Here is an 18,210-nt window from a genome sequence, read left to right as displayed (position 1 = left end):
GAAATGGCAACTTATGCCTCTAAAGCACACAACTTTGTGACTACGGCATACTATATGTGACTTGAACCCAGAGCCTAAAAGAAGTGAAACAGACTAAGAGGAAGCACATCATGAACAGCAAAGCAGTATACAAATATAAAGTAACAGTGGGACCTTAATATATTTTTGTTGATTATTAATCCCATAAAGGTGATGATTGTCAGTCCCTGTTTATCAAGGGCCTGGAACTAGGGAGTGGCTGGAACTAGGGAGTGGGTTCTCCCATAGGGCTACTGCTAATTTTAACCTTTTCAGACAAGGAGAGACCGATTGTTTTGATGTTTCTGACATTGCAGTGCTTTGAAATCAATTTCAGGGGTGCCTCTCCAGCCCACAGAGTTTTTCACCATTCATATGGGTAGCCACCACCCTGCCCCCAAGTTCCCTAGCCCCCCACCCCACCCCCCACCAGATTTGTTTTCCATCCTCTTGAATGTAAAAGTGGGAGCAAAGAGCAGCAAAGAAAGCTTAACTGGAAGAAGAAAATAGCTCCTGAGAGAAGCAGCAACAAGAGACTAAGCAGCTTTTTTTTTCCCAGCCCTCTGTGAGGCCCATTCCCCTTTCTGCCCTTGCCTGGAGGGGAGGCCTTGGCCACCTTCCAATGAATTCTCCCCACCCCACCCGACTCCATTTTTTTCCCTCTAAGTTAAGAGTGTAAAGTGCTGCCATAAGGACCTGGACTAAGACAAAACCTTTGCAAAACTTAAAGTCTTAAAGGGAAAAAAATTACCCTTTTACCATAACAGAAAAAAAAAGACGGCATACACCTATATTTTGAGAAATATGCAATATCTGTATGAAGAAAACCAAAGAATTTCAAGGACATTAGAAATGACCTAAGTAATTGAAAAGATAACATGTTCTAATGAAAAGATTCAATATTATACTGCTGTCAATTTTATTGGAACTCGACAAGTTGATTCTAAAATTCCTCTGGAAGACTAAACAAATGAGCACTGCCAAGAAACTTTGAGGAGAAAATAGAACAAGAGGCACTTAGAGGGGCCATGCCCTACCAGATAGCAGAGTGACCTATGAAGCCACAGTAACCAAAGCAGCATGATACTGACAAAGAGATAGACAAATATCAACAGAAACAACTAAGATTACATGGCAATTTTTTTTTTTACTCTCTCTTTTTAGTCACTAAGTCATTACCAACTTGCCACCCCATGGACTGTAGCCTGCCAGGCTCCTCTGTCCATGGGATTCTCCAGGCATGAATCCTGGAGTGGGTTGCCATTTCCTCTCCAGTTGACTTTAACGGTATAAAAAAGTGAATTGTTCCATAGTTTTGGAACAACTAGCTTTCCATCTGAAAAAAACTTAAGTTCCTAACCTTATATCACACAAATTAAATTCCAGGAGGATCAAAAAGCTAAACATTGTATTAAAAATTAACTCTAAGGACTCTTTAAAGTTTGAAGTTCAAATTCACCTCTTAAAGAATTATTATCTTAATTTTAAAAACATGCAATGTCATTTCAAAAAAATTATCCTTAGAAAATAATATACAGGCCTTGCTACTGCATAATTGCATATTGTTCAGTTGATAAGTCATGTCTGACTCTTTGCACCCCCAAAAGCTGCAGCATACCAGGCTTCCCTGTACTTCATTACCTTCCTGAGTTTGCATTGAGTCAGTGATGCCTTCTAACCATCTCATCTTCTGTGGCCCCATTCTTTTGCTCTCAATCTTTCCCGGCATCAGGGACTTTTCCATATTATCATGAATGAAATTACATTTCTCAAAGAAATGCTATGACATGCTCTTAATTTACAAACACCCTTCTGAGTTTTATGCCACAGGAATCACACTCCACCTAAAATCAGAAATGTGCATCAGGTTTCATCTCCATATTATTGTGTGAGGAGGAAAGTGAGCTATAAGCAGCTTTCACTGCTAGCTTCCCTGATACCTCAAGTTCCCTGGGGTAGCATCCACAAAATGCTTGTTACTAAAGGGGTAAAGGAAGTTGTGCTGGTGACTAGCTTAGGCAGCAAGGAAGGAGAAGGAAGGAAAGGTACCTTCATACAAGAATGACAAAATCAGCCACCAGAGAATGTAAACCTCAGCATCCTGGTCCAGTGCTTGTTTGTTTCTGCAGCCTTGGAGCATGCAATCCCCTGGACTGTTGCCCATGGGGGAACAGAAGTAATAGTTCATCTTTAGGACGTGAGCCTCGTCGTCTCTGACCTGGACCTCACCACTCTGGTGCAACAGCCTCCTGCAGCAGATCAGATGACCGAAACCTAAGGATTCCTTCGTAATGAAAATTTCACACTTGAAATTGCATTGTGGGTAGAAAGGGTGAAATTGGATGCTTTCTTTTGTCAACGAGGTATCTTCGTGGAGTGGAAAGCCGAGGGTTGGGGGAATATGGAAGGGAATGAAGAGGTGCAAATATTAATCTCCAAAAGTAGATTTTGGTAAAAGAGTTTGTACTAGTTAGTCTGTGTGCCTGGCACCCACAGCCCCAGAATTCAGTGGTCAGAGGCAGTCTATGTTAGAACCACATATCATGTCTCTTGGCTCTGCTCCCAGACTGAGCCACAAAAGATTGGTCCAGAAACTGACCAAGTCACCACAGTCAAACATATGGGACAAATCAGCAGTATTGGAGGAGATCTGGCTTGAGAACTCTGTGTTGGACCGCAACTAAGCAAGCCCATCCTGCCTGGTTACAGGAGAGACTGAATGTTAGGTGCACAGGGGGAAAGCTGGAAAGGCAGAAGCCAAGTTCAATGCAAAATCAGCAAAAGCCTGAGAACAAACAGCTGGCTGAGAAGCTGCAAAATAATGTTTCAGTGACCCAGCAGCAGCCATGCTCACCCAGCCCAGGAGGAATTGCAGTTCTGCACAAAGTACACTGAGGGATTCCCTGAGTGGCTTTATAGTAAACCTGAGGTCACCTGATAGTGCCTTTAATTATTTTCATTATCTATCCAGCAGCCCATGGAATCATCTGAAAAGAGGGCTAAGAAGGACTATAAAAAGATTGACCTTGGATTTTATTCAGAACACAAAAAGGAAAAGATGGTATGAGAACTACATTCACTGTTCAAGCTCATGGGAAAACAGCAAAAGCCTGATAAGAGATGAGAGAAGAGGCAGCTATGGAGAAGAGAAGAAAGCAGACAAAAAGTCACTGTTTCAGGCATAACCCATACAAGTCCTGTTGACAAAGACAGGTACATATGTGACAAGTGTCTGCCATCTCAGTTCTGCCTACATGCAAGGCTGGAGAGAGGAAAGAAATGGTACACAGCAAGGGAAGAAGCTGCAAATAGAATAGCAATAAAAACCTGCAAAGTGAAACAAAGACAAGTGAGATCAGAGAGCTTAGGGTCTCCAGGACCGAGGGAAGGGGAAAGGCAGAGCCTGCTTTGGAATCTCAGAGCTTCTGTAGAACCTCAAACTTAGAGCACTCTTTCATTCATTCGATCAGTATTTACTGAGCCCTGACTATGTGCCAGATTTTGTGCTGCATTGCGGGTAGATATAGATGACAACAGTGCGGCTCTTGTTCTCAAGAGCCGGCAGTGTCTTGGAAGACAGAATCCAGCAATCACATCTCAACATTGTATGTGCTTCCTATCATTTCTGTAATAAATGACACCAAACAGTTGCTCAAATCATCACATTTATTAGCTTATAACTGTGAAGATCAGGAGTCCAAAATGGATCTCACTGGGCTAAAAATTAAAGTGTCCTCGAGGCTTTGTTACTTTCTGGAGGTTCCAGGGGAAAATCTGTTTTCTCATCTTTTCCAGTTGCCTGCATCCCTGGCAGGCAGCCCCCTTCCATCTTCGCAGCCAGCAATGACTGAGTCTTTTTCACATCACATCACTCTTGACACTGACCCTTCTGATTCCCTCTTCTCCATTTAAAAAGGATCATTGTGATTGCACTGGACTCACCTGGGTGCTCCAAAATAATCTTATTCTGTGGTCAGTTGATTTACAACTTCAGTGCCATCTACAATCTTTTAATTCTCCCTTGGCATATAATGTAACATTTTTAATTGAATAAATTTGACATATAACATTGTGTAAATTTATTAGTGTGTACATGTAACATTTGCCCAGATTCTGGGAATTAAGACATAGACTTCTTTGGGGGGGGGGGGGGCATTATGTTGCCTATCACATGCGTGATGCATGTTATAGTAGAGATAATGATATGGGAAATAGTGATATGGGAAACTGAATTCCTGCTGCAGTCTCTCCCTCTCATCCCAGATAGTTAGAAATAACAGAAAACATATACAAATAGGTAAATAAATTCATAATCACCCTGGATAACAAGGAGGGCCCTTAGTGGGCCAGAAACCATGAGGAGTCCCTGAAAGAAGGATGGCAAATGGAAACTGGACAGACAAGAAGATCACAGTCCCAAATGTGCATAACAGTCGACTGCCGCAGGAGCTGAAAACAGCGGCAAGAGCATGCCATGCCCAGAGAGGGCAGATCCTGGGAGCTCCCGGCCTCAGGAGTCATCAACAGAGCACTGATTATTCAGCATGCTGCAGCCTGTCAGCCACTCCACACCTGCTCTCCCTTCTTGTCTCCTGGGGCCACGAAATTCCAGCAGGAGTATATGCCTTCAGGCAGGAGCATTGGATGGATATAAGATCATCAGATGGAGAAAAAGGACAGTGTTCTTGGTGGCTGCTGACATAAAGGAGAAAAAGGGAGCACCTGATTGTGGAAGATGAGCTGCCAAAACATCCTCCTGCTGCTGTTGCTGCTAAGTCGCTTCGGTCGTGTCCGACTCTGTGCGACCCCAGAGACGGCAGCCCACCAGGCTCCCCCATCCCTGGGATTCTCCAGGCAAGAACACTGGAGTGGGTTGCCATTTCCTTCTCCAATGCATGAAAGTGAAAAGTCCAAGTGAAGTCGCTCAGCCGTGTCCGACTCTTAGTGACCCCATGGACTGCAGCCTACCAGGCTCCTCTGTCCATGGGATTCCCCAGGCAAGAGTACTGGAGTGGGGTGCCATTGCCTTCTCCCCAAACAATCCTACCTCTGAGTATATCCCCCTGCCCACAGTAACTGACAAGATGATGATGTATACCATGGCATTATCTCATACCCCTTTTGCTAAAGAGTGTACAGTCATACAGGAATCTGAGGTAAAGGAGGAGCCTCCAACTAATAATCACCAAACATTGGGAGAAAGCATCTTAAAAGAGACAGCAGTGCATAGAGGAACTTTCATGCCGTGAAATAAATCATAGAGCAAAAACAAGAGTTTTAGAAGAATTATAATATTCTTGGGTGGAAGAAGATATCACACTGACTTTTATCAACTGAAAAATTGAACATGATTATGAAGCAACAAAAATCCTCAAAAGAGTGATCAGAGTAAGCCCAGGTAAAGGATACATGTGTGACCAGAAGAATTGAGCAAATACGTGTTTTTTCAGCACATAGCTCAAACCAAATATACAAAGTATTTTTTTTTAACTAAGATACCCAGAGGATTGATCTAACACTTTCAACATCAGCTAATAATAAGGCTCTGAAGGAGAAAATAGAAAGAATATGAAAACAAATTATACACAGAGGAACAAAATATCCTAGAAATGAAGAAAAAAAAATAAACATGAATCTTCAGTTTGAAAGGTCCCATCAAAGGCCAATTAGGATCCCTCTTACAAATTAACATGAGATTTAGTGTGACACAATTTCAGATGCGTGGTAAGGAGGAAATCTTGAAAATTTCCGATGGGGGGAGGAAAATAAATGAAGTACAAAAATATGAGAATCATATGAGCATTAAGTCTCATTGAAAACCAGGATACAAGAAGCAGAGAGAATTTTTCAAAATTCAGAGGAAAAAATCTTTGACTCTAGAGTTATACCCACAGCCCAACCGTCACCATTCAAGTGCAAGAATAAAAAGAATTTTTCTGTTGCAAAGGACTCAGAAGGTTTATCACCTACAGACTTACTCTGAAATAAATAATAAAAGAAGGTAGGTCAATACTAAGAAAAATGAGCCCAAGAAAAAGGCAAAAAGCAATGGTCAGCAAAGACTTCAGTAAATTTATTCAAACTAAAGAACTTCCCAACCCAGGAATCAAACCAGGGTCTCCTGCATTGCAGGTGGATTCTTTACCAACTGAGCTGTCAGGGAAGCCCTCTCAAACTAAAGAGTAGGACAAAATGGGGGTGGGGGGAAGGGTGTGGGGAGAAACATTAAAAGGATAAGAAGCCAGGAGCTGGTGGCAGATAGTGAAGGCAGCACCTTGCCAAAGAGTAGGAAAGGAAGTCTTCAGAGCTGTGGCCCACACAAGCACAGGATTTGCAGAATTTAATAAAAGTATGAAGATCTTGCCAGGAAACCTGAAAACAACCAAAGCGATGATTTATCAAGAAATAAATTAGCAGAACAGTATAAAGACAAAGTGAAATGCAAATCTTCCAAATCTGATAGACCTAAAGTTAGTTTTTAAGAGCCCACAGACTTTTCCCCACTACTGGGGAAAACATTCACTTAAGGAGCTGATGACCACGTCATTCCATCACCACATCATTTCATCATTATGGTTCTATTCAAGTGAACATGGATACAGGGGATTACATATAATTCAACTTTCTACTGCGAAAATTGTGAACAAGCTAAAGAGGCAAGGGAACATGGGACTGCCCCGCTGAGTGAAGCCTCAGGAGCTTTGGGTCATGAGAAATCTAAGTCATCTATAGGTGGAGGATAGAGATTGGGTCATTCTTTTGTAAGTGATCTGAATACATCAATGGAGAAAATCAGCAGCCAGATGTTAGATTCTGCTTAAACTGTGAAGCAGCAGCTTCAATTTATTTGATGGAGAATTGAGTCCTTACAATGACCCAACAAATGTTCAATTTCTGAAGTCCGTTACGAGAAGGTAACTGTCTTTGCATGTATGCCTGAAATTCAGCAACTAATATTATAAATCCTTTAAACTGGCATTATTTTATTCATTTATTTTTAATTGACTGATAATTGCTTTACAATACTGTGTTGGTTTCCGTCGTACATCAGCATATATCCCCTCCCTCTTGAACCTCCTTCCCACCTCCAACCCCATCCTACCCCTCTAGATTGTCTCAGAGCACCAGATTTGAGCTCCTTGTGTCATACAGCAAATTTCCACTGGGTATATAATTTTTCATATGGTAATGTACATGTTTCGATGCTACTCTCTCTGTTCGTCCCACCCTCTCCTTCCCACAATGTGCCCTCAAGCCTGTTCTCTATGTCTGCATCTCCATTGCTGCCCTGCAAATAGGTTAATCAGTACCATCTTTCTAGATTCCGTGTATATGCTTTAATATACGATATTTGTATTTTTCTTTCTGACTTGCTTCACTCTGAATAATGGGCTCTATGTTCATCCACCTCATTAGAACTGACTCAACTGTGTTCCTTTTTATGACTGAGTAATATTCCATTGTATATATATACCACAACTTCTTATCCCTTCATCTGTTGATGGGCATCTAGGCAGCTTACCCGTCCTCAGTTGAGTTCAGTCACTCAGTCGTGTCTGACTCTTTGCAACCCCATGAATCACAGCACCCAGGCCTCCCTGTCCATCACCAACTCCCGGAGTTCACTCAGACCCATCTCCATCGAGTCAGTGATTCCAGCCATCTCATCCTCTATCGTTCCCTTTTCCTCCTGCCCCCAATCCCTCCCAGCATCAGAGTCTTTTCCAATGAGTCAACTCTTCACATGAGGTGGCCAAAGTACTGGAGTTTCAGCTTTAGCATCATTCCTTCCAATGAACACCCAGGACTGATCTCCTTTAGAATGGACTGGTTGGATCTCCTTGCAGTCCAAGGGACTCTCAAGAGTCTTCTCCAACACCACAGTTCAAAAGAATCAATTCTTCGGCGGTCAGCTTTCTTCACAGTCCAACTCTCACATCCATACATGACCACAGGAAAAACCATAGCCTTGACTACAAAGTAATGTCTCTGCTTTTGAATATGCTGTCTAGGTTGGTCATAACTTTTCTTCCAAGGAGTAAGCGTCTTTTAATTTCATGGCTGCAATCACCATCTGCAGTGATTTTGAAGCCCCAAAAAATTAAGTCTGACACTGTTTCCACTGTTTCCCCATCTATTTCCCATGAAGTGATGGGACCAGATGCCATGATCTTCGTTTTCTGAATGTTGAGCTTTAAGCCAACTATTTCACTCTCCTCTTTCACCTTCATCAAGAGGCTTTTTAGTTCCTCTTCACTTTCTGCCGTAAGGGTGGTGTCATCTGCATATCTGAGGTGATTGATATTTCTCCCAGCAATCTTGATTCCAGCTTGTGCTTCTTCCAGCCCAGTTTCTCATGATGTACTCTGCATATAAGTTAAATAAGCAAGGTGACAATATACAGCCTTGACGGACTCCATTTCCTATTTGGAACCAGTCTGTTTTTCCATGTCCAGTTCTAACTGTTGCTTCCTGACTTGCATACAGATTTCTCAAGAGGCAGGTCAGGTGGTCTGGTATTCCCATCTCTTTCAGAATTTTCCACAGTGTATTGTGATCCACACAGTCAAAGGCTTTGGCATAGTCAATAAAGCAGAAATAGATGTTTTTCTAGAACTCTCTTGTTTTTTCCATGATCCAGCAGATGTTGGCAATTTGATCTCTGGTTCCTCTGCCTTTTCTAAAACCAGCTTGAACATCTGGAAGTTCACGGTTCACATATTGCTAAAGCTTGGCTTGGAGAATTTTGAGTATTATTTTACTAGCGTGTGAGATGAGTGCAATTGTGTGGTACCTGTCCTAGATGTTGTAAATAGTGCTGCGATGAACATTGGGATACCTGTGTCTTTTTCGATTATGGTTTTCTCATTGTATATGCCAAATAATGGGATTGCAGGGTCATCTGGTAGTTTTATTCCTAGTTTTTTTTAGAAATCTCCATATTATACTCCAAAGGGCTGTATCAATTTACATTCCCAGCAACAGACAGGAGGATTCCCTTTTCTCCATACCCTCTCCAGCATTTATTGTTTGTAGATTTTTTTGATGATGGCGTTCTGACCCGTGTAAGGGAGGGTGATACCTCATTGTGGTTTTGATTTGCATTTCTCTAATAATGAGTGATGTTTAACATCTTTTTGTGTGTTTATTAGCCATCTGTAAAAACTGGCATTGCTGCCAGAAGATTTCAAAAGAAATTCCTCTGGAGCTTCTGCAACTGGTTCAGAGTGGCCACGTGAACTTGGGTATAGAGGAGTATCAAGATCAGTAATGCATATAACCTAGAATAAGATTCAAGGCTTTTAGGAGATAAAGCAAAAACTTGGAAGCCTACTTGGAAGCCTTACTCCTGAAATCATTAATACCCCTTCCCCCCAGAAAAGAAGTCAGTACTTAATGCAGTTGTTCCTCTTAAAAATTCAGTGCCAATGACAAAAATTCCAATCAAGTTAGCCAATGAGATTCATTTGATACAAAGATTCAACATTACACCAGATGTTCCAGACTTTATTGTACACTCTGTCCTGAATTTGCAACTTTTTACTTATTCTTGGCCTTCATTTCCAGAGAGTCAACAAGAAACAGATAATTCTTCATGCCTTGGTACTCCAGCAACTAAAATAATATTATTCCTATCCAAGCAGTAGCAGATCAGAATGATGGTGTGCTGTATTAGTAAGAAAAATACTTCCAGCATAAAAGCAATCAAATTATTTTTATTACTTTCCAGATGCATTTTGGTTTTATTGTTATTCTATCTTCCAGCCTTAGTATAGATACATTTGGACCAGGAAGAGGTCTTGAGATAAATATATTCCAGTTTGCAGGGCTGGTTTATGTTGAAATTTTTAAACATCCAGGCAAACCAGTTTGTTACAAGCTCACTGTTAATGTAACAATATTTGTTTGCAGGGGCAAAAAATGAACAAAACCCCTTTTGATAAATCATTTGGTAGAATTTGCATTGAAGTCTCTCTATAATGTTTTGACCAATAGCCATTAAGAAATCTTTTTGTCAAAACAAGTTTTTTGTGATATATACTAAAAATATTTATATTCTGATTTGAACTAGTTTGATCATTCAATAATTATTTCTCCTATTAAGATATTATGCATCCTTTAACTTATTGATTTAACTATATATTACCAAGATCAAAAAAATACAGCTTGGCATTTTTACGTGTAAAGCCATGACCATCATAAACTAGAAACACAAAATATTAAGGTCAGTAATCCTTGGAAAGATGTGTTAAGCAACATTCTATTTAGTTATTTATGGCTGTGCAGGGTTTTGTTGTGGCTCATGGGCTCTTCGTGGTGTGCGGGCTCTCTAGTTACAGCACACAGGCTTTGTTGCTCCGCACAATGTGGGATCTTAGTTCCCCAACTAAAGATCGAACCTACATCCCCTGCATTAGAAGGCAATTCTTTACCACTGGACCACCAAGAAAGTCCCTAAACAGCCCTTGAAAATTGAATAATTACAGTCCCTTTCAGAGCCTGTCTTGATCACACTCATTTATTCATTGAACACATTTTTCTAGGGGACACACATATATATTGGGCTTCCCTGGTGGCTCAGCAGGTAAAGAATCCACCTGCAATGTGAGAGACCTGGGTTCGATCCCTGGGTTGGGAAGATCCCTGGAGAAGGGAAGGGCTACCCACTCCAGTATTCTGACCTGGAGAACTCCATGGACTGTATAGTCCATGGGGTCGCAAAGAGTCGGACATGACTGAGCAACTTTCACTTCTTCACTTTCATTCTAACTTTTCAACCCGGAATATATTCTACTCCAAGACAAAACTAGTGTAGAAATTCAGGAATGTATTATTCATCAAACATACTGAATCTAAAGAATGATCCACATAAATATTCAAAATTCTGCTGGAGCCAAGTATTTCCTGGATGAGACAGACTACATCAGGAAGCAGAGAAAAGCTTTTTCTTCTTCCCAGACGCCACTTCATCTTTGGTCACTATTTCTGGTTTGTCTTCTGTTAACTGCCATAACAGAGCATCACAAGTTTGGTGGCTTAAAAGAACACAAATTAATCACCCTACAATTCCTTAGGTTAGAAGTCTGATATGGGTCTCCCTGAGCTAAAATCAAGGTGACAGCAGTGCTGCTTTCCTTTCAGGAGGCTTGAAGGGAAAAATCAGTTCCTGGCCTTTCCAGCTTCTTAGAAGCTATCTCTGCTCCTTGACATTTGGCCCCCTTCTTCTACCTTAAAAGCTAGCAACGTTGCGTATCTCTGACTCTATCCTATCATCACATCTCTCTGACAACAGCCAGAAAAGTCTCTGTTTTTAAGGACTCATGTGATTAGATTGGGCTCACAGGATAATCCACAGTTATCTCCCCCATCTTAGGGTCTGTAGTAGCCTTAATCACATCTGCAAAGGCCACTTTGCTAGGTAAAGTAACACATCACAGGCTCTCTCAGAGGCTTCGGGAGAGAATCTATTCTCAGCTTCTCCCAACCTGTGGCACCTGCTGGCATCCCTTAGCTCATGGCTGTGTCACTCCAAGGCTGCAGTGACAGGTATAAGATCTATTGGAAAGGGCTATTACACCACACGAAGCAGGTTGAACTTTGTATAGACAAGTTTTTAAGTCACCTAAGGGATAAAATCATCAAAGAAGTTACCCCTGGGCACTAGGTGGGACATGGACTGGAAAGGTAGAGAGTGACTGCTTAGAGTAAGGAGGCTGCTGAGCTGCCCAATCAAGAATGGCCCTTTAGAATGTAAACTGGTGCAGCCACTGTGGAAAACGCTATGGGCGGTCCTTTTAAAACTAAAAATAGAGTTATCATATGGTCCAGCAATCTCACTCCTGTGCATATGTCCAGAAAAGACAAAAACTCTTAATTCTAAAAGATTGCAGGCAGATGCTTTACCATCTGAGCCACCAGGGAAGCCCCTATTCTAAAAGATACATCTACCCAATGTTCATAGCAGCACTATTTACAATAGCCAAGACATGGAAACAACCCAAGTGCCCATCAACAGGTGATTGGTTTAAGATGTATTGTGTGCTAAGTTGCTTCATTCATGTCTGACTCTTTGTGATCCCATGGACTGTAGCCTGCCAGGCTCCTCTGTCCCTGGGATTTTCCAGCAAGAATACTGGAGCAGGTTGCCATGCCCTCCTCCAGGAAATAAGGATTGAACCCGAGTCTCTTTCGTCTGCTGCATTAGCTGGCAGGTTCTTCTACCACTGAACCACCTGGGAAGCCCTTAAGATGTAGTGTGTATATATAAATATATAAAATGGAATATTAGTGATAAAAAAGAATGAAATATGCCATTTGCTGCAACATGGTTGGACTTAGAGAATATCATACTAAATAAAGTAAGTCAGAGAAAAATGAATATTATATCACTTATATGTGAAATCTAAAAAAAAAACAGTGCAAATTAATCTACATACAAAGCAGACACAGACTCATAGACACAGAAAACAAACTTATGGTTACCAGAGGGAAAAGCAGGAGATAAATTAGGAGTATGGGATTAACAGATATAAACTACTATATACATAAATTAGATAAGCGATAAGGATTTACTACATAACACAGGGAGCTATATTCAATACCTTGAAATAACCTATAATGAAAAATTATCTGAAAAAAATATAATACATACATAACTGAATCACTTTGCTGTACGCCTGAAACTAACACAATACTGTAAATCACTTATACTTCAATTAAAAAAAAAAGAACTGCCCCTTAAATGGCAAAATGGTGTTCATGTAGAGAGAGGGAAAGGGCTAGATTTGAGAATTGGGAAGGAAAACCAACAGTGCTTTCTCTCAGCATCTACCCCCTCCGCCTTGTGTGGTAACTGCACCCTGCTGAGGGGAAGCAGGGAATAACTTCACCTCAGGCTTCAGGCTCTGGACTCCAGGGGTGGGCCTCATGCTCTGAATTGTCAGCTTGTTCTGTTCCTGCTTTTCCTGGAGGAGCACATGACCCTAATCAAGACAGTCAGGCCACCAAGATCCAACCCGGGACTTCTGTAAGCAGACTCGCTCCTGCGAGGCCAAGTGGTGTCACTTGCGCATCTGGGTCTGCCCCAGACTGCCATGGACCTGAGATGGAGCCCACCCAGGGTATTTGGAGCCTATAGCTGAATCCTGGGAGCATCTTTGAGCCCCAAATCGAGCTATAATTTAGTCAACTGTGCTTGTGGACTTGTCATAGGCTGCTGGGTTTTTTTAATTTTATTTCATTGGTCGAAGCCAGTTTGAGTTGAATTTTCTGTTCAAATGGACTCTGAATGAAGATTATTCAGTGTCTCTAATGATTACCACTGGGAACAGGGAAAATCTCTGAAGTGTCCTGCTCTTGGTCTCATGGCCAGAAGTGGACACAGATTTTCTTAGTCACTGTTGGCCCCTCTTAGGTAGGGGTGGACGTTTCTTCCTCACTTACTAAGCTAGTGGAATCAAAGGCCTTGGAGACTCTGGAAGGGGAGGCCTAGATCAGTGACTCCCAAACTTTAGGATTTCACAGATTTCAGCAGTAAAACTACAAAGAAAAATCTTAGGATACAAAGTCAAATTGCAAAGTTTTAATTTTGTTAAGTAAAAATCTGAAAACAAACACATTAAAAAAAAAAAAAACACTGCTATCTACCATCACCATAATATCATAAAAGAAATGACACTTTGACACACACACCTGAAGGATAACTTTAGAATACAGAGCAGTCATTTAAAAAGAATACCCTTAGCTTTGTGAAAGTTACTCTGTGCCACTCACTTCTCTCTGTCTCAGATATGTGACACTTCCCTAGCAACACCGATCTGCTAACTGGCCTAGTACAGGACCCTGTACCCCTCAGTAAAGTGTCCCCAGCATCCCTGGGGGATGTCACCCACATCCCTGGCACAGGAAACACCTGGACAGCTCTGAACATCTGTCTCAGTGGGGCCCCCAAAGCCGTGATCTCTGGCCATTCTATAAATCACCTGACCTTGAGCTAGGTGTCCATCAGCTAGGACAAAGTAGGGGTGGTTATGACACTTGGGCGTAGGCACTATGATGTGTGCATGGCAGACCACCCAGTTGACACATCAGGGCCAACTTGTACAAGGGCCAGTTCTGGCTCCAGAGTCGCTTTCCTGAGCTGACAGCACCTATTTGTCCTCCCCAAGCATGGTAACTTCCCACCAGATACACATCCAGTTACCACTGGCAAACCCCCATCTCCTATATCAAGTGAGGCTAAGTGACGTGAGACCCCACAATCCCATGCTCCCAGGGCCTAGACCTCACCCTGACAAAAACACTTATCAGAGAAGCTTGAGAAGACACGCCAAGTCATATGCACTATGTCATTTATTGTCACGTTCCTCATGAAACGGGCAGGAATGGGAAGAGGGGAGCCTCTGGGCAGAGAGGAGGAAGGGAGCAGGCAGCCTGCCCTTCCTCCAGGCTGGTGACCATGGGGGCTCGGGCATCATTGGGATTCCCTTAGATGCAAGCACAGTGCTGGGTGAGAAGGTTGGGCACCATCTCATACTTAAAAGAGTAACCTCCATCCGACGTGGTGCGGACACGTAGGGGCCTCATGGTCCCCGGGAGGGCAACGCAACAGGCCTGGGCCCCTGGCACCAGAGAGAGGGGCTGGAAAGTGGTAGGGGGCACCCCGGGGACCGGCAGGGGCAGGTCCTGTAGGGTGGGCAGCCCACACCCCCCGTGACAGTAGTGGAAGATGAAACTAGGAGGGTGCACGATCCACCGGTCCCAGCCCAGCTCCTGGAAAGAGATATTGAGGGCGGCTCTGTGGCAGTCGGCATGGGCGGCGGGCTCCTCTGGAGGCCTCTGTAGCAGGCGCAGCGCAGCAGGAGACCAAGGCCAGGGCAGCAGGGGCGTGGAGCGCCGGGCCCTCTCCCCTCCACTGGGCGGCTTGGCCCGTGTGTGGGCCACCAGGAAGGGGGTGGCTTCGGGCCGGGCGGAGCAGGAACAGAGAGGACAACGCAGCAGGAGAGCCAGGACAGGATGGGTCAGCAGAGGGAAGGCGGAGGTGGCCAGGTCCATGACAGCCCAGCGAGGGGGTGCCTGGCCCAGCGACATGGGCACAGGCGTGGGACCCCTGGATGTCAGTACCAGCAGGCCGAGCAGGGGCTCAGAGCTATTGGTGGCAGTGGTCTCCTGTCTGTCCAGTCCCGTATGGAACCATAGCTGGGCCGAAGTCACCTGGCGGCTGCGTGTGTGCTGGGATGGCCGGAACACATACGTGAAGAGGCCCTCCTCAGCCTCTCCAGCATCTGGCTCATCCCCACAGCTGGCACCTGCAGAGGGCAGAGGGAAGGGAAAGGGCAGCCCCCACCAGCAAAACCTGGGACCCCTCTCCCTCAGCAGGAGGGATCTGGCTGCCACTCATGAGCCTGCTAGGTGCCACACGAAGTTCTCTGCCAGAGGCCAGGACCCTCCCCAATCTTTGGGGAACTGACAGAGGCCCCCCAATGTGTTCAGTTCCATTCAGTTCAGTCGTTCAGTCGCTCATTTGTGTCCGACTGTTTACGACCCCATGGACTGCAGCACACCAGGCCTCCCTGTCCATCACCAACTTCTGGAGTTTACTCAAACTCGTGTCCATTGGATCAGTGATGCCATCCAACCATCTCATTCTCTGTCATCCCCTTCTCCTCCCGCCTTCAGTCTTTCCCAGCATCAGGGTCTTTTCAAATGAGTCAGCTCTTCACATCAGGTAGCCAAAGTATTGGAGTTTCAGCTTTAGCACCAGTCCTTCCAATGAATATTCAGGACTGATTTCCTTTAGGAAAATCCCCATGTGTTACTTCAGTATTAAAAGACTTCAAAAATGCCAGCCACTGCCAACTTCTCTCTGAAGTGGTTTTACCAATTAATATTCCCATCAGTGATGTGTAAGATGCCCTGCACTCTCTCCCTTCACCATTGCTTAGAATTGTTAGTTTCTATTTAAATTTTTATCTGATACTATGAAATGGTACCTTGAATGCTGTGTACACAGGCATTTGTTATATTACTCATGTCAGAAATACTGCATGAGAAATTCTTTAAAATAATTCACTTTAAAAAGGTTAACACCAAGAAGGAAGAGGAAGGGGGTGGGGAGGAGGAGAAAGGATTCAGCTCAGAATCAAGGACAGTGCTTTCTAAGAAAATGCAGTTGGCATCCTTACCCTGACAAGTATATAAACTGCATCAAACAGTCACGAACAGCACAAGTTAAAGAACTAGCAATTGGGGCTGTACTGTTATGTGGAACATCTCATTATAAACCTCACAACAACTGATCCATTTTGCAGATGAGAAGTGTTAGTCGCTCAGTCATGTCTGACTCTTTGTGACCCCATCTACCAGGCTCTTCTGTCCATGGGATTCTCCAGGCAAGAATACTGGAGTGGGTTGCTATTCCCTTCTGCAGGGGATCTTCCCAACCCAAGGATCAAACCTGGGTCTCCCACACTGCAGACAAATGTTTAACCATCTGAGCCACCAGGGCAAACTGAAGGTTAGAAAGATGAAAAGACATTAAACTAAGTGTCCAGGCTGGGATTCTGCCTGATCCTAAAGCCACAATCACTGTGCTGCCTGGGGCCTGAAGCACAGGGAGCCAGAGCATCCTCTCTGAGAGAAAAGTAAGCCAGGTTGCAAAAAGGTCCAGCCAGAGGAGGGCTTTACTCACTGAGTGAGTGCAACTGACTGGGGAGATGAGAAGAGAATTCAAGAGAAGGTAGGTTAGTTTCCCAACTAACTGTTCTCCGGCATCCCTGATATCTTCTCAAGCCTCAGCTGTCTGAGGCTAAAGAAACAATGTTTGGAGCAGGGAGCAAAAAAGCAAAGGGAGGAGGAAAGATGGCAGGAAGGGGCACCCCCAGATATCTCTGTCCCTAAACACCCTTGGCCTCCCAGACGACTATCTCACAAATGGCTCCTATGAACCGGGCACTCTGGGTACACCATCTCACTCAATCCTGAAAGGTAGGCATTATGGCACTTTTCACACATGAGGAGACAAGAGGCTCAGGAAGGTTTAGTAACTGGTCCACTGTTGCAAAGTCAGTTGAGTGTCAGGTCTGGGATTCAACCCCAGACCTGCCTAGCTCCCAAATCCAGGCTACACCACACTCTTTGTCAGAGTCAAGGCGCCAGTACCCCACCCTCATTACCTGCAGCTGGAAAAAGGATGGCCTGGGAGACATCTTGGTCCTCGGGCTCAGAGCCCATGTGCATGCCCCCCACGGCATGCCTTCGAGGCAGACGCCTGACTCCAGGATCTCCACCTTCCCCAGTCACCGGCGGGGGCCCCAAGGCATCCAGGAACAGGGCCCTCACCTTGGCCAGGACAAGTTCCCGGTCCAGCTCCGGCCCATGACAGCCACGCCCGCCCTGAGGGGCCAGCAGGAAGAGGAGCAGCTGAAGCCACATAGCTCACCTGGCCCTGCCCACCGGGAACCCACACCCTGCCCTGTGCCCCTTCTGCCAGGGTCTGCCCAGGGCCTCCCCACTCCGCCCTCCCCATCCCACCACCGCCCTCTTCTACCCTTCTCACCCCAGTCTTCCCCAGCCCTTCCCACGCCCCGCAGTCGAGTTGCCCCTGCCCATGGCATTGAGACCTCCTATCTCTGACGCAGATGTCTGTGGCCCTGAGCCTTATCTCCCACTCCCGCCAGGAATGTGGGGGAGGGGCTGGAGAGGGCTTTCACCCCAAGTGACCTAAACCACACATACAACCCCTCGCCCTCCACACACAGAGAGTCACACAGAGTCACAACCCAGCACCCAGCACAGAGGTGACACCAGATGGGACAGGAGCCTGTTAACTGGGGGTCTGCCAGGTCTAAAAAGCGTTATTTGTCAGGGAGACAGAGCAAGTCAGCCCCTCGCAGCTTCTGGGGCCCTTTTCAACCCAGCAGCTGCTGGGCCAGTCCTCTGGGGGAAGCGCCGGGGCGGGGGCTAGAACTGGGGTTAAGGCGGGGGGCAGGGGTCCCGCCTGCTCTAAACTTAGCCTGGAGGAGCCGGTCTGGGCTCTTGTCCTCCAGCTGTGTCATCAGAGAATATTTTTGGGATTGGCAGCTGCAGGCTTCTCTGTCACTCAGGCCCGATTTTGGCGGACTGCTGGGGACCTGGCGGCTGGAGGTGGGAGGGAGGAGGGGAAAGAGGCCCTGGCTGTGGGAGGGGGCTGGG

The 18,210-nt window shown here is 44.8% G+C and overlaps 1 protein-coding gene and 1 pseudogene across 1 annotated transcript; one reads left to right on the top strand and one right to left on the bottom strand.

Moving 5' to 3' along the window:
• LOC138076333 (UBX domain-containing protein 2B-like) overlaps positions 1-6,980 on the top strand; it is a 7,869-nt pseudogene extending 889 nt beyond the window's left edge.
• Positions 6,981-14,505: 7,525 nt separating this feature from the next.
• On the bottom strand, positions 14,506-17,451 carry INHA (inhibin subunit alpha). Its single transcript, XM_068969400.1, has 2 exons — positions 17,193-17,451; positions 14,506-15,326 (listed from the first exon to the last, which is right to left on the bottom strand). Exons 1-2 carry the CDS (start codon positions 17,449-17,451, stop codon positions 14,506-14,508), a joined length of 1,080 nt encoding a protein of 359 aa, XP_068825501.1.
• Between the last annotated feature and the right edge of the window lie 759 nt (positions 17,452-18,210).

The sequence above is a fragment of the Capricornis sumatraensis genome, chromosome 3 (genome assembly GCF_032405125.1).
Source record: "Capricornis sumatraensis isolate serow.1 chromosome 3, serow.2, whole genome shotgun sequence".
Lineage (NCBI taxonomy): Eukaryota > Metazoa > Chordata > Mammalia > Artiodactyla > Bovidae > Capricornis > Capricornis sumatraensis.
The sequence above is the reverse complement of the archived record's forward strand: the minus strand, read 5'-3'. Positions and strand labels throughout refer to the sequence as shown.

Bases quoted from the DNA above. Each gene is read 5' to 3' on its own strand.
- INHA (XM_068969400.1), bottom strand. From the start codon at position 17,451: ATGTGGCTTCAGCTGCTCCTCTTCCTGCTGGCCCCTCAGGGCGGGCGT. The intron at 15,327-17,192 runs GTAATGAGGGTG...TGCCCTCTGCAG, and splicing joins CATCCTTTTTCCAGCTGCAG to GTGCCAGCTGTGGGGATGAG.